Raw genomic sequence first — 22,383 nt, 5'->3', positions numbered from 1 at the left:
GGGGAAAGGTCGAGGTCACAGTAGAACATGCTGCTGCAAAGACTAAAGAAGGATGGGAGAAATGAGTAGATAATGGAAGGATTAAAAGGTATTTATTTTTTGGTGTGTGTGTGTATGTTTTAATCCTAAAGAAAGGAAAGAAGGATGGAGTGAGGAAGTAAGAATGCAGACAACAACTGGAGGGAGGTATTTATGGAAACATGAAGACTTAATGGGAAATTGTGCCAACCTGAGTCTTATTCTCATAATAATGTCCGTTCTGACTACTGGTCATGTTAACTATGTTTTTGTTTGTTTATTATTATTGCAGATGAATTGTTTGCTAGTTGGCTAACCAAACAGCTAGCTTCGTTAGCTGGGTGGCTACCCCACAAATAGGATCCCTATGCAGTTGGCAAAAATGGCTAATTAAGGAGGCTGTGTTTACTTTCAGTCAGACTCAGAAACAAGTGTTTTAAAACATGTATGTCAAACTTAAGTTTATTAAAAAACTTTAGGAGGCTCGCACTGTTTACCCGATATATGTTTAGTCGTGTTTCTAAAATCTCTTCAACGGAGTGCAAAGTTAGCAGAAGCCATTAGTCAGAATGGCTACAAGTATGAGAATACGACCCAGGTTGAAAAATACCAGAATTTTCTTTTAAACAAATTGATTTAAACCTGCAATAACTGATGATTTTGGCCACTTGGAGGCAACATAAGCAAGCTGTGAAAACAACACTGATATATTATCACCCTGATGTGTTAGTTATTTGCATATCCAGCTGAAACGGAACAACATTGTATTAATTTGGAGTCGTGTTTCTGGCCACCTGATGAATGTAAGTCCAATATTCTCTCTCCTTTTAGCTCTGTTTTTGTTCTGCACCAATTCCTGAGGGAAATAGCTAGCTTTTTGGCTGCTAAATACTCCACTATGTTCACTAGCTCATTGCTAATTTTATCTGTTTGCCATTTGGTGCTGAGCAGGTGTTTGTGGGTTTTTAGAGCTTTTGCGCTGAAAACAGCTGCCTGCTGTGGCCAAAAGCAGCGCTACGAGAGCGTTGAGACTGAACCAAAACAGTAGTTTTGGAAACCAAAAAAAAACAAAACAATGAGCTGAAAGACACTACAAAGCTCCATTGAGCTGAGGGGATCTGCAGTTGGGTGATAATTCTCTCTGGGTTCACAACTGCAGGCTACCACTTTCACATCCAAGTAGTTGTGTGATCCATTGTTTATATTAAAAGAAATAGTGATTATAGACACATAAAGATATTTCACAACCTAAATTCAAAACTGAGCTATAAAAAAATTTACATTTGTGTGTCTGAATGTATGCACAGACAGCATTGATTCAGAGATGCACTAATCTGACTACTAATTTCTCTGTTTTGTGATTTCTGGAGAGGATGCAGTGAGATTGCTGAGTTACTACAGAGAGAGACCTGTACCAGGAACATGTTTGTTTCTGTCTCTAACTGCTCCCGCGTGAACAATAAAGCATGCCTTTCATTTCATCGGAGATGACATTTAGCCGAGAGAGCTCCACCATGTGGACGGACAGAACGGTAGCGAGGCTGAATGATAGATAGATTGGGAATAATGGTCGATTGTCAACAACAGATAAAGGATGTAGAGGAATTTAAGCATGACTGTCTTCCAGTTTCTGTTCATTCTAGTGGGAAGTTCAAGGTCTTATGATGCCTAGCTTCCCTAACCTCCTTTCGTTCTGCTTATTCCATCACTCTCTGTTTGCCTTTGGGCTTGTATATTGTGTACACTAAGGCACACTAACCCCTGCCACCATAACCCATTTATATAACACCCTATTCTATAGTCTTCCATTTCAACAATATGTTGCTAATGCTCTCTAATGCTGTTCAATGCTCCATAATACAACATAACAGCCTCTTCAACTCTCTTAAACTGAATCAAGTTAACCCACCAGTGTTGATATGAGGAAATTCTGGGAGACAGCGGATCAAATTTAACTCGAAGGGACTTTAGTTTTTTGCCCTGCAGAAAGATTACGGTTACAGGGTGAGTGGCAGGATCTTGTGCTAAGATATCTACTGCCTTTTCCAGGCTTGACCCCTGCGCACTCGAGGTCACCATGGTTTCTACACATTTGCCTTTCTCATAGCACTGTACAAATCACACATTTACTTTCTCTGACACCAAATATGCACGCGCACACACACACACATACACCCACAGTGCATGTGAGTTCAGAGTTACAACATGTTTAAACGTTTAACTTCTATCCTCTTCCCATCTCACTGAATTCCCTAACAAACAAACAAACACATCCTTCCTGCATGGGTGTTGTGTATTTTGATTTTATGTGTACAGCGTGTGTCCATGTGTGTATTTGCAAGACCCAGAGCGCAACTGGTCCCATGATGGGGAGTTCTGGCTGATATTAAGAGGATCAGAATCTGGGTCTGGACTTACACAAAAGTAGCATTATACAAGCAACACAACTAATACAAAGGCCAAAACAATACCACTCTGTGTGATCCCCCTCATCCTTCCTCCCTCCATCATACTTATTCTGGTTCAGATTAAATAAGGTTATTTAATGATCCAATGACCCAATTTCAGGTCAGACGAGTTGATGTGAGCAGGATATTGCAGACATGTTTTTTTGTTGTACATGTCAATAAACATTGTGTCTATCTAAGCAACCAAATGAGTCCATTGAGCAACAGTCAGAGTAAATTGTAACACAGTAAAATGTACATAAACATATACGGAACAAATATTTAAACTAATGCAGGAATAACAATACATTAAAGCATAAACATCAGCCTGTAGCAATGACTCAGCTGATTGCTAAGTTATTTCATTTAATGGTAATGATAAATAATGAAGGTTGTTAATTGTAACCGTGGTGCTATGAGCACAGACAGATTCCTTTAACACAGTGGTTCTCAAACGGGGGACGGGCCCCCCTGGGGGGGCACAGAGCCACTGCAGAGACTCCAGAGAGTCCAGCTCAACTCCTCCTCCAATCACTGAGCCAGCCTTTCTGACTAGCTTGTTGAGCTTATTAACGTCTCACGCCCTCACGCTCCGGCCACTGCACACTTTGGCAGCATAAAAGACATTGCTGGCCACCACAGACTGGTAGAACAACTGTAGCATCTTGTTGCAGACACTGAAGCCCCTGAGTGTCTGCAGGAAGTAGAGCCAGCTCTGGCCCTTCTTGAAAAGAGGGGCACCCGTGTTCCCAGCCCATTCTAGCCTGTCATCCAGGTGCACTTCAAGGTATTTATAGAAGTGAACCACCTTGACAATAAAAAAATTACAATAAAAACAATAGCAACTTCCCCTTTAGGTTCCAGAAAGTACAAAGGAATTTACCAAAAGGGGGCTTTTCTTAGTTCTACTCTGATAAATGCAGTTTGTTCTCAGCTCTTGACCTTTTTGCCTCTTCGATACAGGGCGACGATATAGCCAATATAGGTTTATTGTAAAAACCCCATTAGTACCCATTTTGAAGTAATACTGTATTGAACTACTCAATCAGCTACACATTGTTATATTTTAATTGTACTATTGCAGTGCCCGTTCAGAGCGCGTGTCTGTATGGAACGTGCCGATTGCTTGGCTCCCAGAAGTGCTGCCAATCGACTTCACACTCGACACTGCACTTGGGTCCTCAGCAATACACCCGGCAAGTGTGAAGTCGATCGGATGAGCGGTTCTTGAGATATACGAAGTACAGTCACACACACATACATACAGAAAGACAAACAGACAGAGATTCCTTCCTTTATAGTTAGATGATGCTGCTACAGCGCCACCTATTGGCCAAATGGCACCAAATTTGCCATGGTCACTCAGACATCATATCTATACATGTACACTAGATATGGTTGCAATAGCACAAAGCATTCAGGAGATATGACATTTTTTTGGTAATATAAGCCCTGCACACAGCATTTCAGCAAACTTTGAGGGCCACCTATAGCACAACTGTATGGAATATCAAAAATCCAAAAAGTTGCCTTTTCTGGCTTGATCCAGAGATGTTCTGTACCAAATTTGGTGATGATTGCTCAAAATTTGTAGGAGGAGTAGCGAAAAAACTGATTTGGACAACATTCAAAATGGCGGGAAATTGATCTAGACGCAATGGGCGTGGCTTATATGGACAGACATGGGGCCTTTCTCAATCTGTGTTCTGTCTGTACTTGTGTTCTTGTGAAACGTCATATTTTCTGGCCTAAGTACTGTCCCAATACACAAGTACGCAGTAGTATTTGCTTTTATTTTATATATATTATATTTTTCTCTACAATTTATGCACCAATATACCAAAGCAAATTCCTTGTATGTAGAAAACCTACTTAAAAACCCGATAAACCCGATTGTTTTGGGTAAAGCCTGGCTGTTATTTTGGAGCGCTGCAGGTGGCTTTTGTGCTGGGGGTATTGCACACTAGCTTCCTTTATAGTTAGATTACCTATATTCAGCATTAGACCTTCCTTTGGTTCATTAACCTTCAATCAATTGCACTTAATTGTTCATGTTTTAAAATTGACACACACAGCTGTCATACAAAGAGGCCAGACAACAAAGGCAAATTGAACGGAAGTGTAAAAATTTGATTATAAGGTCATTTAAGTGATCTTCATTTATACGAAAGCTGCACCAGTGAACTCAGAAGGAGCAGCAAGTGAAGTGACAGAGAAACCAACTGTCCATCATTTAAAGCCTCACACTTTTCTATTCAGCTATACCATTTACTCATACATTTTGGCTCCTTGGGTAGATTTTATAACAACCAGCCAAATAGAGTAAAGGCTTATTCAAATATTCTTTAATGGCTAAGATAATTTTTTACTCATTTCCGGAAAAAATATTTTAGATAAGTATTCATAAAATGACATTTAATAAGTCCTGATCTTGTCCTGATTACATAAAACATGATGGATTTGTCTACATTTAACCTCCTCAGTGGTTTGAGAAGCAATCTGATTAAAGTATTGTACAAATGTTGCTAATGTGTAATTGTGCTCATTTCCAACCCAGTATTAGAGAGGATTTTCATAAAGCAACCAGTGTGGTTTGCTAATGTCCAAAGTAAGCACAGCACCGCTTGACTCAAGGGAGCTGGATTAACATGAATAATAAGACAGATTAAATGGAAATATTAGGGACTTACTGGTCATGCTGGTATTAGATGCACCAGCTATTAAAACACAGATTTCCAGGTCATTCTGCTCACACACAGTTGATTGAGCCAATAGCATTTTCAAATGAAGCATAACGGAATATCAACAAACCAAATGATTGTTCATTGTCATAATATTACCTTAAAAATATAACGAAACGTACTGCACCAACTCATATTTATAACACATTAAGCAGAATCTCTATGTGTTCCTATTAATTTTGTTATGTAAGGGTGCTGGCAAAGGCCGCAGGTAGAGTCTGACACTAAGCTGCTCTGGGACCTGGAATCGCTCCAGAATAACCAGTTCAACAACATACCAGCACGAATGTCAGAGACAGCTGAACAGAATTATCTGTTCTCCCGGCTGTCCACATGATTTCTCTGTCTCTCACAAACTCAAATATTATTAATTCAAATACGCCATTGTTGCATCAGAAATATACGATTAACACCATAAAAAAGAATGTGACAATGGAAACAAAAACATAACACAAATATTGACTAAACTAATAAAAATAATCAATAACAGTAATAAATAAATTGGAACATTTAACAAAGTTCATGCACAAATGCATATATACATAAATATTTACATATTTACTCACATGAATTCTTTGTATCCACCTAGATTATGTACACTGGATTTACAGATTTTCTTGTGCTGCATGATTCTAAAACATTTTGTTATTTTACAGCCAAATTTGGGAAATATATATTCCAAAATGTATAGTTTGAGCAGGCATGTGAACAGTGATGCTCTTGCATACTGTGCCTTCGGTGGTCTGGGCAGCCATGTTTCCTGTGTTGATGGAGTCTAAATGATTTTCTTTTATTCAAGTCATCACTGTAAATATTATATTCAACTTGTTTCACAGATGGGTGGCAGTTTTCTCTTTTGTTTGTTTGTTTTTTGGGCTGTTCTCTTTAATTGGTTTCAGAAAAGCAAAAAGCAAAGCATCTTGTCAGACATTAGCAGACTCATAATTTCGTATAAGTCTGACAATTTCAGCATACAGAGTAATGTTAAGAGTACTTGCAGTTGTCCAAGACACTGAGGCTCCATGTGTGACAGGTAGGTTCAAGATATCTGCTGTTTCCTCTGGAGAGCTAGGTGAAGTGTCCTGTAAATTAGGAATGGGTGATGAGATGGGTGACAAAGTGTCTTAGTAATGTGTTGTTAAACCACAGGATTTGCACATTTGCATTTGTTATGTTTTTCCGCTCAATTATTCCTTTCCTTTAGTCACCTGTCTGTATATCTCTATTCAGAACACTGTACTCTGTTGCTTGTTTTTAATTTCACTCCCTCTGTTAAGAGGAAAAATACTGCAGATAAACCAGGTGTTTAGGTGTAGGGCATTAAGTGTTAAGGCATTTGCCCTATTAAATATTCATATTAGTTCTCTGTGGTACACCACATCCCTGCCATGATCCACATATTGCTGATGTAGATAAATAATATACAATGTTAAGACTTGACAGAAAAAAGTACAGCTGGAAGAAGCAAACAAACAGCACACAGGTTCTGTGAAACAAGCTAACACGTATAATTTTATCTGATCTCTTCTACATGAAAATATGCTGTTGGTCTTGTTAGCAGATGATGAAGGAGGGAGGTGCCTCTTAAAAAAAACAAGTGTGAGCAGTGTGAGCTACATTCCATGCTTACACAGTCACCAAAAAGACGGAAATGAAACCCTTTAGAAGCCTTTTATGTTAATTATACTCTTCAGAAAACATGAAGAAAGCTACATCTGCCAAAGGTGAGTCCATAAAGTAACTCTCATACTGTGAATAAAAGATGATTTATCAACAGTCTGTTTTCTTTCATGTTACTATCTCTGTCTAACTTTCTTTCTGTCAGAGCTGAATGCTGTGCTTGTGGGATCAAAGAGCTCCCGGCAATATCTGGTTGGAAACATCATCCTGGGAAGACAGGCATTTGATCTAAGAGATGCAACATCCCGTTGTGAGAGGGGAGAGGGAGAAGTACACGGGCGAAGAGTCACATTGGTCAAAGCCCCCGGGTGGCTGCGAGGATATCGCCTCTGTAATACACCAGAACTTATAAAGACAGAAGCGATTCTCAGCGTCACTCTGTGTCCGCCTGGACTGCATGGTTTTATCTTGGTGATTAATGCTGAACTACCATTCAAAAACGTATACACGAAGGCAATAAAGGAGCACTTGCAACACTTCTTTGGTGACAAGGTGTGGGATCACACTATGGTGGTCTTTAGCCACAGAGGCAATCTAGGCTACAAAACCATTGAGGATTACATCAGGAGGGAAGGGGCGCCGCTCCAGTCGCTTCTAGAGGCCTGTGGTAACAGATATCACGTTCTTTGTGATGATGGCACAGACAACGACGTGAAGGTCAAAGTGCTGTTTGACAAGATTGATGCTATGGTGGAAGAAAACAGTTGCTATGAAACTGACAGCACGCTGATACAAACTGTTGAGTTGAAGAGGAAGGAAGTGGACAAAAAAGCTGAGGAACTGCGTCTGCAGTCACAACAACAAAGGCAAAAGCTCAGAAATGTCCTGACAGGTCAGTTGAGTTGGTTTGATTATGTAAATGTATGGTAAAAGAAATAATTCTTGGTCATCATTCCTATCTTTAATAATAACAACATTGTAGTCACCAAGATAATTGCTTAGATCTGGGAACATTGCAAACACCAGCTGTCAGACAGGTTGTATTTTTCCAACGCGTTCTCATTCCCAGGGCGTCATATTTTGTCATGCCCCTCTGCATCATATAATCACGCACACGGTACCCTTTGGCGTTAGTAGGAGACGCCTTCAGAAACGATGTAACATCGCTTAAAAGTGTGGTTAGATTTAGGGGGAAAAAACCACTTGGTTAGGCAGTAGGAAGTCACGTGACGATGTGTAACAGAACTTAAAAGTCAACGTTAAAGTGAAAGTTTTGACAGCAAACATGGTAGAGTGTGCAGTTTTTGGATGTAAACCGGATCCTGGAGCTTCCCTCCGCTATCTACTATGTAATAACAATGTGACAATGTGAACACACCTTAACATCATAGCAGATATTATTGTATGTTTCACAACCACTAATGCTGTTTCAGCCACTGCCATTTACAAGCTAACAAACATAAACAAATAAAAGATGCTACCGTTACCATTCTGATACATCTGCTGAGTCTACGTCTGACTGAGGCTCAAACGTGTAGGCTATGGCTGAATCTCTCTAATGTTTCCTCTAACGCTAGCAATCTTGAGGCGCACTGCTCTTTCAATGGTCAACCTAGCGCAATTAGCGGTGTTGGGCGGATGTTCATAGATCCAGAATTTCTCAATGAGGGAGAAAGAATAGATGTTCTTCCAGTTCCTTTTCAGTCTTTTTTTAAGCTTTTTTTTAAAAAACTTTTTATGTGGGAAAAGCATGTTAAACAAAATCATCATGGCAGAATTTTTTACATACTTTAAAACGTGTCTGGAAGAGAACTTTTCTCTATGTGTCAGTCACAGGGCTTACACATAGAGACGGACATCCATTCGAGCTCACATTTATTTTGAGCAATTAAACTTACCTACATATTTTTGGACTGTGGGAGGAAGCCGGAAGAAAACCCACGCAGGCACAGGGAGAACATAAAAACTGCACATTCAAACTCAACCAATCCTTCCAAATGCCAGATTGTTGTTCACTAGGTCGTACTGTACCCCATGACATTAGAACAGGTACCTGTGAGTTAAAAAATACCTACAGTATAAAGTTCCCAGATTGTTACCCTCTTATTCCCTAATTTCTCATCTTGTTCCCTTGTACCTATCGGTGCATACTCTACTGGTACACCGTTAGTACAAAAAATTACACTGTAAACTGGAAAGAATTATGTTGTACATTGCAGGACATATGAAGTGTTACCAATGATTTCATCTCAAAGGTCCACTATAGTACTATAAATTGAAATGTGGACCAAAAGTACAAAAATAATACACATATTGTAAAAAACAAGAATTGTCCTTTAAATGTACAAAATTTCTAATAGCTGTCTCATTACGCAGAGCCAACACCCAACCTGAGAATCCTGATGGTCGGGTGGGTGTTTTCGGGGAAAAGTGCCACTGGGAACAGTATTCTGAGCGCTGAGGTGTTTCAGTCTGGTGACAGAACGGTGAAAGCTTTGAAGCAAAGTGGCGAGGTGGCTGGAAGACAGGTCGTCATCGTGGACACTCCTGGATGGTGGAAATTCTTCCCACCGATGTTTAACCCTTTGACTTTGACGTCCGAGATTTTAAAAGGGGTGTCTTTGTGCTCGCCATCACCAAATGTCATCTTGCTGACAGTGCCGCTTGACACATCATTTACCGATGAACAAAGAAGAGTCACAGAGGGTAACATGAGGCTGCTTGGACAGAGAGTGTGGAGACATGTTATTGTGCTGTTTACATTCGGGGACACTATTGGGGACAAAACTATTGAGCAACACATTGAAAGTGAAGGAAAGTCTCTCCGTTGGCTTATTGAGAAATGTGGAAACAGGTATCATGTTCATAACAATATGAGCACAGCTGATGATCAGGTAACAGAGTTGCTGGAAAAGATGGAGGAGATGGTAGCAGGAAACAGCTCTTTTTACCTCAGTGCCAATCCAGAGACAGATGGGCCACAAACTGAGGAAGACAAAAGTGACAAATCAACTGAAAACAAAGAAGAGAACACAACCAAGGAGATCACAGAACAACTTATCATCGAATGGGATCGCACAAACTGGGAAAAACACCATAGCCTTAAAGGAAGTATGAAATCACCACCAGCCAGTAAGTATCCAGAGACATTAACAGACTGATGTTTTTTTTTAAAACACTATAATTACAATAGAACAGAATAAACTTTATTGACCCACTAGACATCACACCAATATAGCCCAGCAAACATTTCGACGTGTTGGTCCTGGAAGTCGATACGTCTAGTTGAGGGGCTGATATGAAAGTTTTTCTGAAGTCGGTCTTCTGACCCACATCGTTTCAACGGCTCATCAATCCATGTCGTTTCAGCGCTGTAGACAACATTATTTCAGCCTACATGAAATTTACTTTTAAGTCAAGCCACTAAACACCCACATACTTGTGATTTTTTTTTTGTAAAAATGTGTGTAAAAATTTCACAGTTACCTTGTAGTTTTCCCCAATTTGTGGTTTTCAGTATAGCTTCCACTTCCTAGTTGGACACACCCACAAAACCTATAACAAGCACAGCTCTTGTGCTGCTTGTAGATAATTATATTTCTCAGTCTGTTATAAACATATTTACAACCATTAGACCTTACTTCTCAAGCCGAGCAAACATTTCCTCAAACTGCGTAGATGTCGAGTCACAACGCGACTTTATTTTGACCCTTTGCCACAGTGGTGTAACCGAATAAACACACCTGTGATAAAGTGTCATGTAATTCAGAAAGTCTTGTGCATGAAAATACCAGTACAAGGATGGGGGAGAGTGAGATGTTTGACTGGTCAAAATAGACAAGGGTTTGTCAGTGAGCCCCACAGATGTAACTTAATAAGTTCCATTTGAACATTAAGATGAGATGACAAGTCTATGTACATAAATGTTTGACTTTGAAATTTATGTAATTAACTGTTTAGAGCATAATCATCAGCTGAAAAATAAAAACTAAATCATTTCTCCATAGCATTGTCTGCAATAATAAATTTTCTAGGAATCAAAGCAGATGCACACAGACAGTTCTCTCTCTCTCTGACCCACACTTTAGCCCAGAGCTGCTGTTTCATAATACCTCCTGTGGGTATTATCTGTCCGTGCTTGGAGAGAGGGAGGACCCCCCTCCCCATTAAGCCATTGTCACAATGGTGCGTGTTGTGTAGTGTTGGTGCGCAAGGAAAAATTGTTCCTAAATGGAACTTGAGGAAATGCTGAAATAAAACACCTATTTTAGCCCCTTTATTGGCCATATACATGATAGCATATTGCATTAATAACAATAATAATAACACTTGACTGACTTGACTGAATGACACAATTCAAGTGTAAACACTACCATTCACACTCATGTTACAAAGTTATATTGTTGTTATTTTAAACAGTGTTTATTCATTCTAAAATAAGTTTTCCTCCTGCAAATGATCGAAGTAAAGTCACACTGTGACTCTACGTCTATTGGACTTGTTGGCGTTGATAATATAATTAAAATTTTCCAGCAGGGGGATATTTCAGTGCTGTCTGTTCATTATATTAATTGCACAAAGGATCCCTTGTGTATCTTTTTGTTTACTGGAGGCGTTCTGATCAATATGATCTGCTTTAGGTTTGCAGCATGCACATAGGCTGCAGACAGGGGGCTGTGTCTGAAATCATCAGATTTGTATCAAAATGACCTAAAAAACTATCTGTGATGGAAACAGAAAGCAGCGCGACTCATCTACTTTTGAACCAGATGCTGGTACAGCCTCCTTTACTTCTGTCCAGTGTGATTGACTCTTGGGCTGATAGCACTGTCAGGAGCAGGACAGATGCTCTGTGGTGTGCTAGGATTTAAAAACTGAACTATGACCAGTACGGACACAGCTATCTCTGGCAGTGTGTTTTCACATCACAGGTGATGAACAAAAGCATTAAAACGTGAATGTTACAGGTAAAACATGAGACTCATGTAGCGGTTATAGGAGTTTAGTGTGGTACAGGTGCTCTGCAGGTGCGTTGGACTGTAACTCGACGGAGGAAATTAATAACATATTTCTCAAAATTGTAGGTGAGTGGTATTGAAGAAAAAACACAGTAATAATGAATATTCATAAAAAACGAAAAATATCTATAGATAAGACAAAGCATGAACCACAAGCACGTAACAAATTAAAATACAGACGTCAATCTTTTCCTTTAGGTACATTAATTTCTCGTATTCTACCTTCAAAAAGCATATCCAATGACAAATAATATATAGTACTAATATATAGTACATACAGTATACTGTTTCTAAGGAATTGGGATGAAGCTCTTTTGAGTTGACAAACACAGGCGTAACTAATAACATTAATCATGGCTGCATTGCATTTAAGAATTGAAGAGTGAAAATGAATGTTATTAGTTACACCAGTATTCTTTCTGCTGTGAGAAATCAAACTGTGTGCGGTGAGAAAAGTGTATTAAAGAGAAAATAGTAGAAATGATCCATTGTTACTTTCAAATTTAGGATTTATCAAGTTCAAGTCAACGTAGTAGTAGAAGTCGTTTTCTTCAGTGGTTTACATGACATTGCCTTCTAGTGTATCCAGTCTAACAACTTGTTCTATGCAGCCCTTTATCTGGACATAACTGCACAAACCTGATTTATAAACTAAAAAGCCATGCATTACATTATATTCCGGCAGTATCTTAAATTAGTTTTATCCCTTGTTGAACTACATGATTACTGTATTTTCTAACTAGTGAGTGATGACGAGCAGAAGTCTGAGGCTTCAGAAGGAGAGGAAGAACAAATGGAGCACCGACAGACCTGTTTTGGTGTTGAAGTAGCGAGTGAAGATGATGCAGGATCTGGCCCACTGAACACATGGATGGAACTGCTGGAGAGAGAGTGGAGCAGACGAGAGGTGGCCATGGAACAGGCTTCTTGGAGACATTTCTACAAATCTGTCTTTGCAGGTGAATAAATCAAATTCCTACTGTATGTACAAGTAACTTCTGCCTTGTTCAGTTTTGTATTGTATTTAAGATTCTAATTATTTTTCCCCACCATAGATGGGAATGCCACCTCCGAACCAGATAGTGATCAGCTGCTGAAATCGAGAGAAAAAGTAACAATGTGGCTGAAAACCCAACATACATCTGGGTATGGGTCAGCTTCTACCACCAGCGAGCCAGGAGGAAGAGAATTCCAATGAAAAAGAATTACTTTAAGGAGAGCTGTTTTTATTCACGGGCGAGCCAGGGGGTTGTCTACAGTGCCACTAGCTGGAGGGGCACCAAAGAGGGGGAAGAAATCTTTTTAAAAGAATTCATGAAATTAATTTAAGATGCCCTTCCTACTTTTCCTAGTTTTAAAATAAAAACCCCACTGTCCACTCTGCTCTAAACACCTGATACTGAGAGAAGATAACAGACTGTAGAAAGACACTCTACTGGGGAATGATGTTCGCTGTCATTTCATTAACCTGCTGGCTGCCACTTATTTTGTGACCCCGCAGGTAATTTGCTCACACCGCTGTGTAAGAGTGATGAATGAATAGCCTGGATGCTTATGATTCATACAAACATCATAATACAATCCACACCAGGAGAAGATTCATAACTGGGATACAGATACTGAGTGCGCCCTCAACTCCAGTCATGTAGTAGTCAGTGAGTCAGTTGGTTTAACAAAAGGAGAGTAATGATAAACAATCGAACAAATGATTTAAACCCTGAAATTACAGTAAAGTAAGGACCAGCAGAGCCAGGAAAATCCAGGTAGTTTGATTAAAAGGTGTTGGCTACGAATAAGATGTTTTCTCCTGGAATGACAGCTGTCAAAGACGCACCACTGTGCTCCGTTAAAACTGTCTACACAGCATTGTGCGCCAGTGACCCACTGTGCCGCAAAATAAAAGTAGCAGCTTCAGTTAATTATATGACGGCAAGCAGCAGTGAACAATGCACGCAGAGCAGTCGTTTCACATTTAATCAAAAGACATTTTGCAGGTGAAGCACACCTCTACAGTGCAGTATTTTGTTCACGCTTGAGATTATCAAGTGTCTAAATCCTGTCTAGAACAGCATACTAACACTCTTATTATTATATTTTTTATATATTAATATTTTCTTAATGCAGAGCTTTAGCTGTAAGACATTTCGAAACTGCTTCACTAATTTTAAAGCAGGCCTAAAATGTGCACTGTAAGTTGTATAATTAAGGAAAGAATGTAATTAAGATAAGTATCAGATCATAAAAGCCTAGCACAGAAATGACAGAGACTGATGTGGAGGAGTCAAAGACACTCCTTTATCAGATGATCAGTATGTACTCCACATTGTGGACACGCGAGTGTCACTTTGTCCCAGAATGATTTTGTGACAACAGCGATGTGATGTAATCACCGCTACCCGGAAGAAATAGTTTAGTTTTTGGAATTCCAGGAGAATTTTTTTTTTTTTTTTTTTTTAGAAAAGAATGCAAGACATTTTGGGAACCATCAGCAAAATATTCCAATGATGTTTTATTATTCTGACGACTTAGACAACTAAAACTGAATCAGTATGAATCTCACATCTCACAGCTTAAGCACTGTATCTCACAATTATTTTATAACATTTTAAGGAGGCTTTTTGCTGACTGGTTACTGAGACAATGCAGTGCATGCAACAAAGGAAAAGCTTAAAAGATAATGATAAGAAGATTAAACACAAGAAAAAAATAATAATTCTCTCACTAGTGAACATCAAAAACATTCAAAATATTGCAAAGCTCTGAGGTTTGGACCAACAGGATTATGATTACAAAACAATACTTTAATTTGGTTTTGAGGCAGTTTGCTCAATCTCTTCAGTCCCATATCAAAAAGCAAACACTCACGTACTGTTGAATGATTTTCCAGATGACCCTGGCTTTTCTTTCTTTGTTTTTTTTTTGTCGTATTATTATTATTTTTTTTAAATCTAGCTATTCTTCTATCTATCTTGTTGGGAGTTTGTACTTGAATCCTACTGAGGCCCTTGAGCTTCAGCAGGACCGTCATAGTGACATCAGTTTACCACTTACTATGATGTATGCTTTGAATTCACCATATAAATGCCTCCTTAAACATTCCTCTGTCTCTAACGCACGCACACATAAACGTTTTTTTTTTTCAGTTTTTTTTTTAGGGGGCGGGGGTTACTAGGTTTATCTGTGAAATAATCACAAGGATAATGATCGGATTTAAATTTAGACATCCCACCAATATAATTTCATTTTGTATGTATGGAATAGGTTGAGCAGCACTAAATACTCGTATTGCCAGAGCTAATGTCAATGATCTGCACTGTAAACATTACACAAGGTGACGCCATCCGTCTGCTTTGTCAGTGATTTTACTACTTTGAATTTACCCTCTGTATGAAACGTGTTATGTAAATAAAGTTGCCTTGCCTTGAATGCAATTCATGCAACACTTAACATCGCCCAACTGATGCAACACAAGCATACTCCAGGATAGTAATCAATTGGACCCTCTATCGTGCTGCGACTCGCAGACAGTTTGTGACTAGAGTGGTAACGTTACTGGTACACTGTTCACGTAAAAGTGGATTTAGGGCAGGCACAACAATAAAAAGAACAGCTCTCGTCGAGTACGACATGATTCCCTTTGTTTGTACCAAAGAGCTGTTGAAAAGAATCGGATCGTTTCTTTTTTGTTACAAACAAGTGTCAGCATGTGCGATCACACTCAGTCATGAGGTCACTAAAGACAACTGACCCCCAGTGCTCAAAGTGGAAGAAGAAATGTTGTGCTACCCTTTTCACATTATCAACTGTTATCAGCAAATTGTTCCATTTAGAACTACAGTAAATAAAAGACTTTTGTTGATGTTCACAACATTAATTAATTTAAAAGAAAATAATACAGCTACTCACAAATGGCACCAGCAGGTCTTGGGGTCAGATGTGCTTGTCCTATGTCCAATTGTCCTATCGGCCAAAGTTCAGTTAGTTGATACCAATATAGAGTTGCTGCTGGTTCTGAAAGTAAAAGTTTAGTTAATTTTTCCCACAGACAATGCTACGTGACTCACAGTTGGAGCACTTCAAGGCTTGAATCAGCATGAAACTCTGGTTAAATCATCAGTACAAAAAAATGAATATCATGTGTTAGAAAATATCTGGTTCTTTGATAAAAAGTCAAAGGTACAAACCTGTGAACATGCACACATGCATTGAAAAACTATCGTATTTAGGTGCAAACACCTTCATGTACCATCCAAGGATTTTAGACAGTAAAGTTAAGGTAACTGAGGGATGCAGGAAGATTAAGAGTATATGTGTTCAGACTGAACGCAAAGTGAATCTTAAATGCAGCACAATTGCATAGAGTAAACGGAAAGAGAGGATCACACAGACATGGATTCATTCTAGGTAGCATGAACTGAGGCAAAGGTGCCTCTGTGTGAGAAAAGAAAATTCCACTGCAGACTTTGAGTCCTGAGTATCATAAAAGCCTTCATATTGAATGACACTTGCATGTTTAAACAAAAGCCTCCGAAATCAGGCTGAAGAAGGCTTTTCTTTCTTTGTTGTGACCGTTGACTCCACAGAGTGAGCCTTTTTAAAATACTTTTTCCTGGACACACTAGTTCTCTCTTTTTCGATGCATTTATGTGAGTTGAAAATGTTTCAACTTGATACTCCATGATGGTACAAAGGAACTACACATAGCAACCCTGTCTAAAAATTATGCTCATATACTACTAATTTGTTTTTAGGAAAAAAATAAATGCTGCCTGGATTATGTTCAATGGCAACATTAAGGAAAAGATTGTTGTCTCTGTTAAATGTTAATAAAGTAAACACGTCCTGTGTCGTGCTTAAAGTCATTGTTGACTTTTTCAATATTAAACCAGACCACCATCGTTCCATAACCATAATCAAGTGCTGTGAGTGTCTAAACACAAAGAAGTTGAATCATGCGTATTGTATGGATATTGTGGGGGAAACAAATGAGATACATTGTTTTTCAACATTTTGCAGATGCATTCAGCATAAACATTTTGAGTCTATTTTCTCATAAAAACCTTTGTCATTATGTTTAAAAAAAATGCGGATGGCACTATGTTTCTCTCAAAACGTATTTGCTGTTGCAAATTAGTTGTCAGGGTTCACAGGGTTCTTTGAAATCCTGGAAAGATTGTGAATTTGAAGGAAAAATCAAGGCCTTGAAAGTTTTTGATAAGAATTTAATGTTTAAGGTGTGGAAACCATGACTTGTACATAAACGAAATTTTGGGAGACAGTGTTGCACACTGTCAACAGTAACAGTGTCTATTGCTTATATTACATAACATTATAGAGTAAGGCGTACATACAGTACCTCTACTGTATATGTCCACATAATCTTTGGTTTCATCAGTATCTCACTGAAATTCCTAGTGTTGTCAGTGTTGTCTCATGAGACAGAGCATGTGTACAGGTGAGGATCATAGGATAAAGACTAAGAATAATGTCCCCTTTGTGCTCAGTCAGATGATAATATTAAGTCAGATAGCAGTGTTTTCACTTCCTGGTGAGTCTGTCCGTCTCCTTCTTCTGGTCACTACCCAAAGCTTGTGGCCACAGGTCAAATCAAGTTTATTATTAAAGCCCTAATACTGTCTCAAAGGGCTTTAGAGGCCCACAACAGCAATGACCCAGAGACAACCTTTCTAAGAACACAAGAAAAATACTTGACGAAAGACATCAGGGTAAAAAAGGACAAAACCTTGGGAAAGGCAGTTCAAGGAGAAATCCAGTTCAACAGGGGTTGTGAGTCAGTTAAAATGGCAGTTAAAACAAACAAACACACACACACACAAACAATTGCAATTATTTTCTTTAATCGTGCCATAACCAAGTACTGCGAGTGTCTAAACACATCCTTAATCCTGTTAATATCCCTTAATTGAAGTTAATTATCTTGATATCTCAGCATAACAAAGTGGTTTTCTCATGACAACAGGTTCATTTTTTATTTATTACTAGTTATCGTGAGTGAACAAAAGGTAATTTTCTCAAAAGAACAAGATAATTATCCTGTTCTCTTATTTGAAAAATTAATTATCTTGAGATAATTAAATAAAAGAAGTAATTTCAACTGTGGCCATTACTCACAACGGGCGACCCCTTTGACAAAAAAGTAATCACATGATTCATTGTTAATATAAAAATATTGATTATAGCCGATTTAAGCAACTACATGTAAATCTATTTGGTCAGGGCTAGTTAACGATCACCATAAAGCTGCCATCACAAAATGTGCTCTTTGCTCGCCGCAAGGTAGGGCGTTGCACATAGTGCAGACACTTGCAGAGGCAAAGCGCAGTGCAAGTATATTTCATCAGAAAGTGCACTAAGCTAACTATAGCATTGGATTTAGCTAAGTTCTGGCTATATGCCTATTCACAAATTTGGTAGCCCCATCTTTCTGCTGACATTTCACCATGCATTACTTTTCCTGGCGAGATCGTGGTATGATTTTAAATGTTGTGTTATAGAGTTCAGGACACTGTAAAGCACACAGTATGAGTTTTTTTCCATCACCCTCTACCTTCCCTGCTTGCATGTGTTGCTTCTAGCTACGTTGCATACAGCTGTTATCTCACTGGTTGCGCTTTGAAAGGTCAGCGGCAACCAAGGTCGAAGTTGAAATACTTTGAACTTTGAGCGCAGCGCTCGTTGGAGATTTCGAGCAGTGCGTCCCGCCAAGGATCACGCTTCCACCTAGTTGGGCGCCACCGCTCTCCCCATAGGAAAACAATGGCACAGTCAGCACAGAGTGGTTTTCCCGCTGATCATGTGTGGGGCCTTAAGAAAGACAACATTGCCTGTAGGGAAGGAAAAGGGATGTGACACAACACTTTGAATGCCAATCCATCCACCTCCGACCTCCTCCTAAGACTTTTTACAGCAGAATAACAATACGATGCTACTTCAAGCTTTGCCACTGAATACATACAGGTAGTTTCAACAAACAACCAGTGCTGCCATTTGTATGGGGAGGACAGTCATGATTTGCAAAACGTCACTTATCAGAAAAACTGTCAGGAAAAACTCAGTGAAAACAACTGTGCAGATGTCCACATCTTACTATCTGAATAATGTGCCCTTTAAATAGCAGGAAAATATTCTGCCATTGACTTTAGACCAGGTTTTTGTCTTTCTGCTGCCTCAAGATAGCAATGTGCCAACAATGCACCTGACCACACCTCATTTTAAGACCAACACGCCCATGGGCACACATATGGGCGCTGTCATGTTGCAATCACAGAACAGATCCTAACAGGAAGAGAAAGACCCTTGACTTTGAACTCTGTAGGGAAAAACCTAATAAACACAACATGATGGGCAGAGCAGAGAATATCTGCAATAAGACAGGAAATGGAAGGTTTGGTTGGTTAAAGAGTGTACAAGTACAGTGTGCATGTAAGTGATTGTAACTTGCAGTATTGATGCAGAAGATGATTATCTGCTCATCATGTAATTTTATACAAAGAAAGGTAGAAAGTGTAGAAGATTGCACAGGATTATGTTGTTTGTGTGTTCATGTTCACATCTTTCGTGACAACACTCACACAAATAGTACAAGGTACTGACTTGGAGGATGGCAGTGAATGAAACAGAGGACATCAACTAATCACAATATGATGGCTGATGTGTCTTCATTTGATGGAGATACCACAAAAAAGCATCTTGCTGCGTTGTGTACTTCTCACATGAAAGGCAGGGATTGCATTAAATGGCATACAACAGATTAAAATGGCACAGTGGGGGAAGTGATTTCATATAGCTGACAGATGAGATGAACGAGGGCATGTCAAAGCTGACAAACAGCAAGTTGGAGTCTTTCTCTGTGTGTATGTGTGTGTAAAAACAGATTAGGTGAGAGACTGAATGAGGGAGATAAAAAAAATAATCATCAGGTTTTGGAAGGGGTAGAGGGGGTTGAAGAGTGTGTGTGTGTGTTGGGGGGTGGGGGCAGATTTTAAATGTAGAGTAAAAATGGACTTTCAGAGACTTTAAAAGTAAAAACTGTAAATGTCAAAGGGTACACAGATTTTGCCAAAAGAGGCTGTACTAGATAAGCCTTTCTGCTCCCGACTGACCCTGGGGTAGAAAACACAGTCATGGTATTGAGGGTAGGAAGCATAATGGTGCAGCAGGAGGCGGTGCACAGTACAGCCTCATCCAAACATCATTTTAGAGAGACTTTTGATGTTCTTAACAAAAAACATTTCTTCAAAACAAAGGACATAGATGAGATCTAATTAGGATTTTACCACTTGCTCATACTTTACATAAGGTACACACACAAACCCCTCATACCTCCAGCACAAACTACAGTGTTTACATTCAAATCCCCTTCTCACTCTAAGCAGCTCCAAACTAGTTTTGCAACTAGCAATTAGTTTCACGATTGATTTTTAATTCATCAATGCATCATTTAGACTATAAGATGTTAGAAAATCATTCCCAGGACCTTTTTTTTAGGCAGACCAACAGTACATAGCAAGAAGACATAAAATTTGTAGAGACAAAAAAACTGATAAAAGCAGCGAATCCTCACATTTGAGAAGCTGGAAACAGTTCACCATTTGTTCTTTCTTAAATGATTAACTGTTTCTCAGAATAGTTGGCGATTCATTTTTGGTGGATAAGCTACTGTAAATGATTAAAGGACAAGTTAGACATTTTGGGAAATATTATTAATATTATTTGCTTTCTTGCTGAGAGTTGGATGAGAAGATCAATACCACTCTCATCTCTGGATGGTAAACATGAAGCTACAGCCAGCAGCTGGTTAGCTGAGCTTAGCATAAAGACTTGGCTCTCCTTCCATTCTGAGAAATAACATTTTTCGTTGTCAGTTTTGGATAGCGGGAGGCTAGGCTACATTACCCATGATCCTTACCCACCGCTGCAAGAGAAATCTCTAGGGAATTGTAATTTTTAAATACTTAAATACTGAATTGAGAGTACACTGGGGACTTTAAGGGGATGATAAACACATTTGTGTAATCAGATTTTAAATATCTAATTGTTAAATGGGTGAAAATAAATTTTAACCATATATATATTTATTTATTTATTATTATCCTGTGTTCCCTGTTTAATACTCCTGTGCAATATACTCTTTTCAGTTTAAAATTCCCTGTTTATTGACATTTATTCATACTTCTATTACTGTTGTGCAATATCCACTTTCTCATAATAATCTTAATAAGCTACACTTAACTTGACAGTACATGCACTATCACTTATTGCTTATATTATTACATTGCATTATCATACCATACATGCTTATCATCAACCGGTAAGTCCACTTTGTACTTTAATTTTATACTTCTATCCACTTTGTATTTAATTTATCTTGCCTGTTTTATAGTGCATTATATTTTGATTTGCTTAGTACTTCTATTCCTTCTATTCCTGTGTGCACTGACATGATAGTGAGCAGCTGTAACAAAGGAGTTTGTGATTCTGATTCTGATATATATATATTTATATTGTGCAACTGTCCTTCATATATATCTATACTATATATAGTATCGTATATTATAATATATCTTCCTATATATGTATATATCATTCTCTATACATATCCTTATATATACATATACAGTATATCTTTTAATTTATACTTACGCTGTGAAATAATTTTCTGTGCAATTAAATGTATTTACACTTTGCAACTACCTCCTGCTGTATCCTGTGCAATCAAATCTTATCTTTGTGCAGTACATCCATATATATATAATATTTATATAAATAGTATAATGCTACACACCATGTGTGTATAAGTCTGTGCAAGTATTCTGTACCATTATCCATCACATATATCTATTTAAATGACAGGTATAAATAGTATTTGTAGCTCTTATTTTCTATTCTCTATTTCTATTTTATTTTAATTTTATGTGTATTTTTTTATCTATCAACCTTTTTCCTGTACGTGTTGAATCTTGAGCTGCTGTAAGCGAATTTCCCCGGTGTGGGATCAATGCAATTTATCTTAACTTGTGTTATTTGACAATGCCCCCAGTTGTTGACTATGCTCACATGATAAGTCAAGAGCTCTCTATAACAGTTCACATGTCTGTAGCCTCTTTTGTTGCTGGATTATAAACCTTCAAACATGCTCCAAGGTCAAAGGTCAGTATCTCAAAGCACGAGCCATGATGAATCTTCATGACGTATCTTACTCTTCAGGTCGCAACCTTTCCAACAATGTATATCGTTTAGCTCCAATATATAAAATTAAGCTTTTTTTAATTTCCTTTTTAGTGGAACTTGTGACCAAAATGAGTCTCCTTCAGAGATTATTGTACAATATTGCTGACAATCTAGGGCATTTACTATAGGCTTGGAGGAAGGCCTGAAGTGCTTGGTTTATGGCTGAAAAGACCAACTCGTTCTCATTCACAGGTCATCAAATACTGAGGCACGCACAGGCTACTATTTACACAACCCTGGAGATTTTTTGTATCTTCTTGGTTTTGGGATTTTATGTCTGCCTGACAT

At 38.5% G+C, this 22,383-nt stretch overlaps 1 protein-coding gene and 1 long non-coding RNA gene across 4 annotated transcripts in view; one reads left to right on the top strand and one right to left on the bottom strand.

The window, feature by feature from the left end:
• Positions 1–6,788: 6,788 nt before the first annotated feature.
• LOC122867293 (GTPase IMAP family member 8-like) lies at positions 6,789–15,511 on the top strand. The gene is made up of 5 exons (XM_044177915.1): positions 6,789–6,930; positions 7,032–7,718; positions 9,203–9,958; positions 12,588–12,803; positions 12,900–15,511. Exons 1-5 carry the CDS (start codon positions 6,906–6,908, stop codon positions 13,040–13,042), a joined length of 1,827 nt encoding a protein of 608 aa, XP_044033850.1. The 5' UTR covers positions 6,789–6,905; the 3' UTR covers positions 13,043–15,511.
• The window catches only part of LOC122867295, a 26,858-nt gene continuing 14,150 nt past the window's right edge, over positions 9,676–22,383 (bottom strand). The window contains exons 2-4 of one of the 3 annotated variants that reach the window (XR_006375888.1): positions 15,751–15,855; positions 12,655–12,721; positions 9,676–9,811 (exon numbers count right to left, since the gene is read on the bottom strand). This is a non-coding gene — a long non-coding RNA (uncharacterized LOC122867295). Of the gene's footprint in view, positions 9,812–12,654; positions 12,725–15,750; positions 16,829–22,383 lie in introns of those variants that run through there. The other 2 variants (XR_006375886.1, XR_006375887.1) reach the window with 2 other exon arrangements.

The sequence above is a fragment of the Siniperca chuatsi genome, linkage group LG20 (assembly GCF_020085105.1).
Source record: "Siniperca chuatsi isolate FFG_IHB_CAS linkage group LG20, ASM2008510v1, whole genome shotgun sequence".
Classification (NCBI taxonomy): Eukaryota; Metazoa; Chordata; class Actinopteri; order Centrarchiformes; family Sinipercidae; genus Siniperca; species Siniperca chuatsi.
The sequence above is the reverse complement of the archived record's forward strand: the minus strand, read 5'-3'. Positions and strand labels throughout refer to the sequence as shown.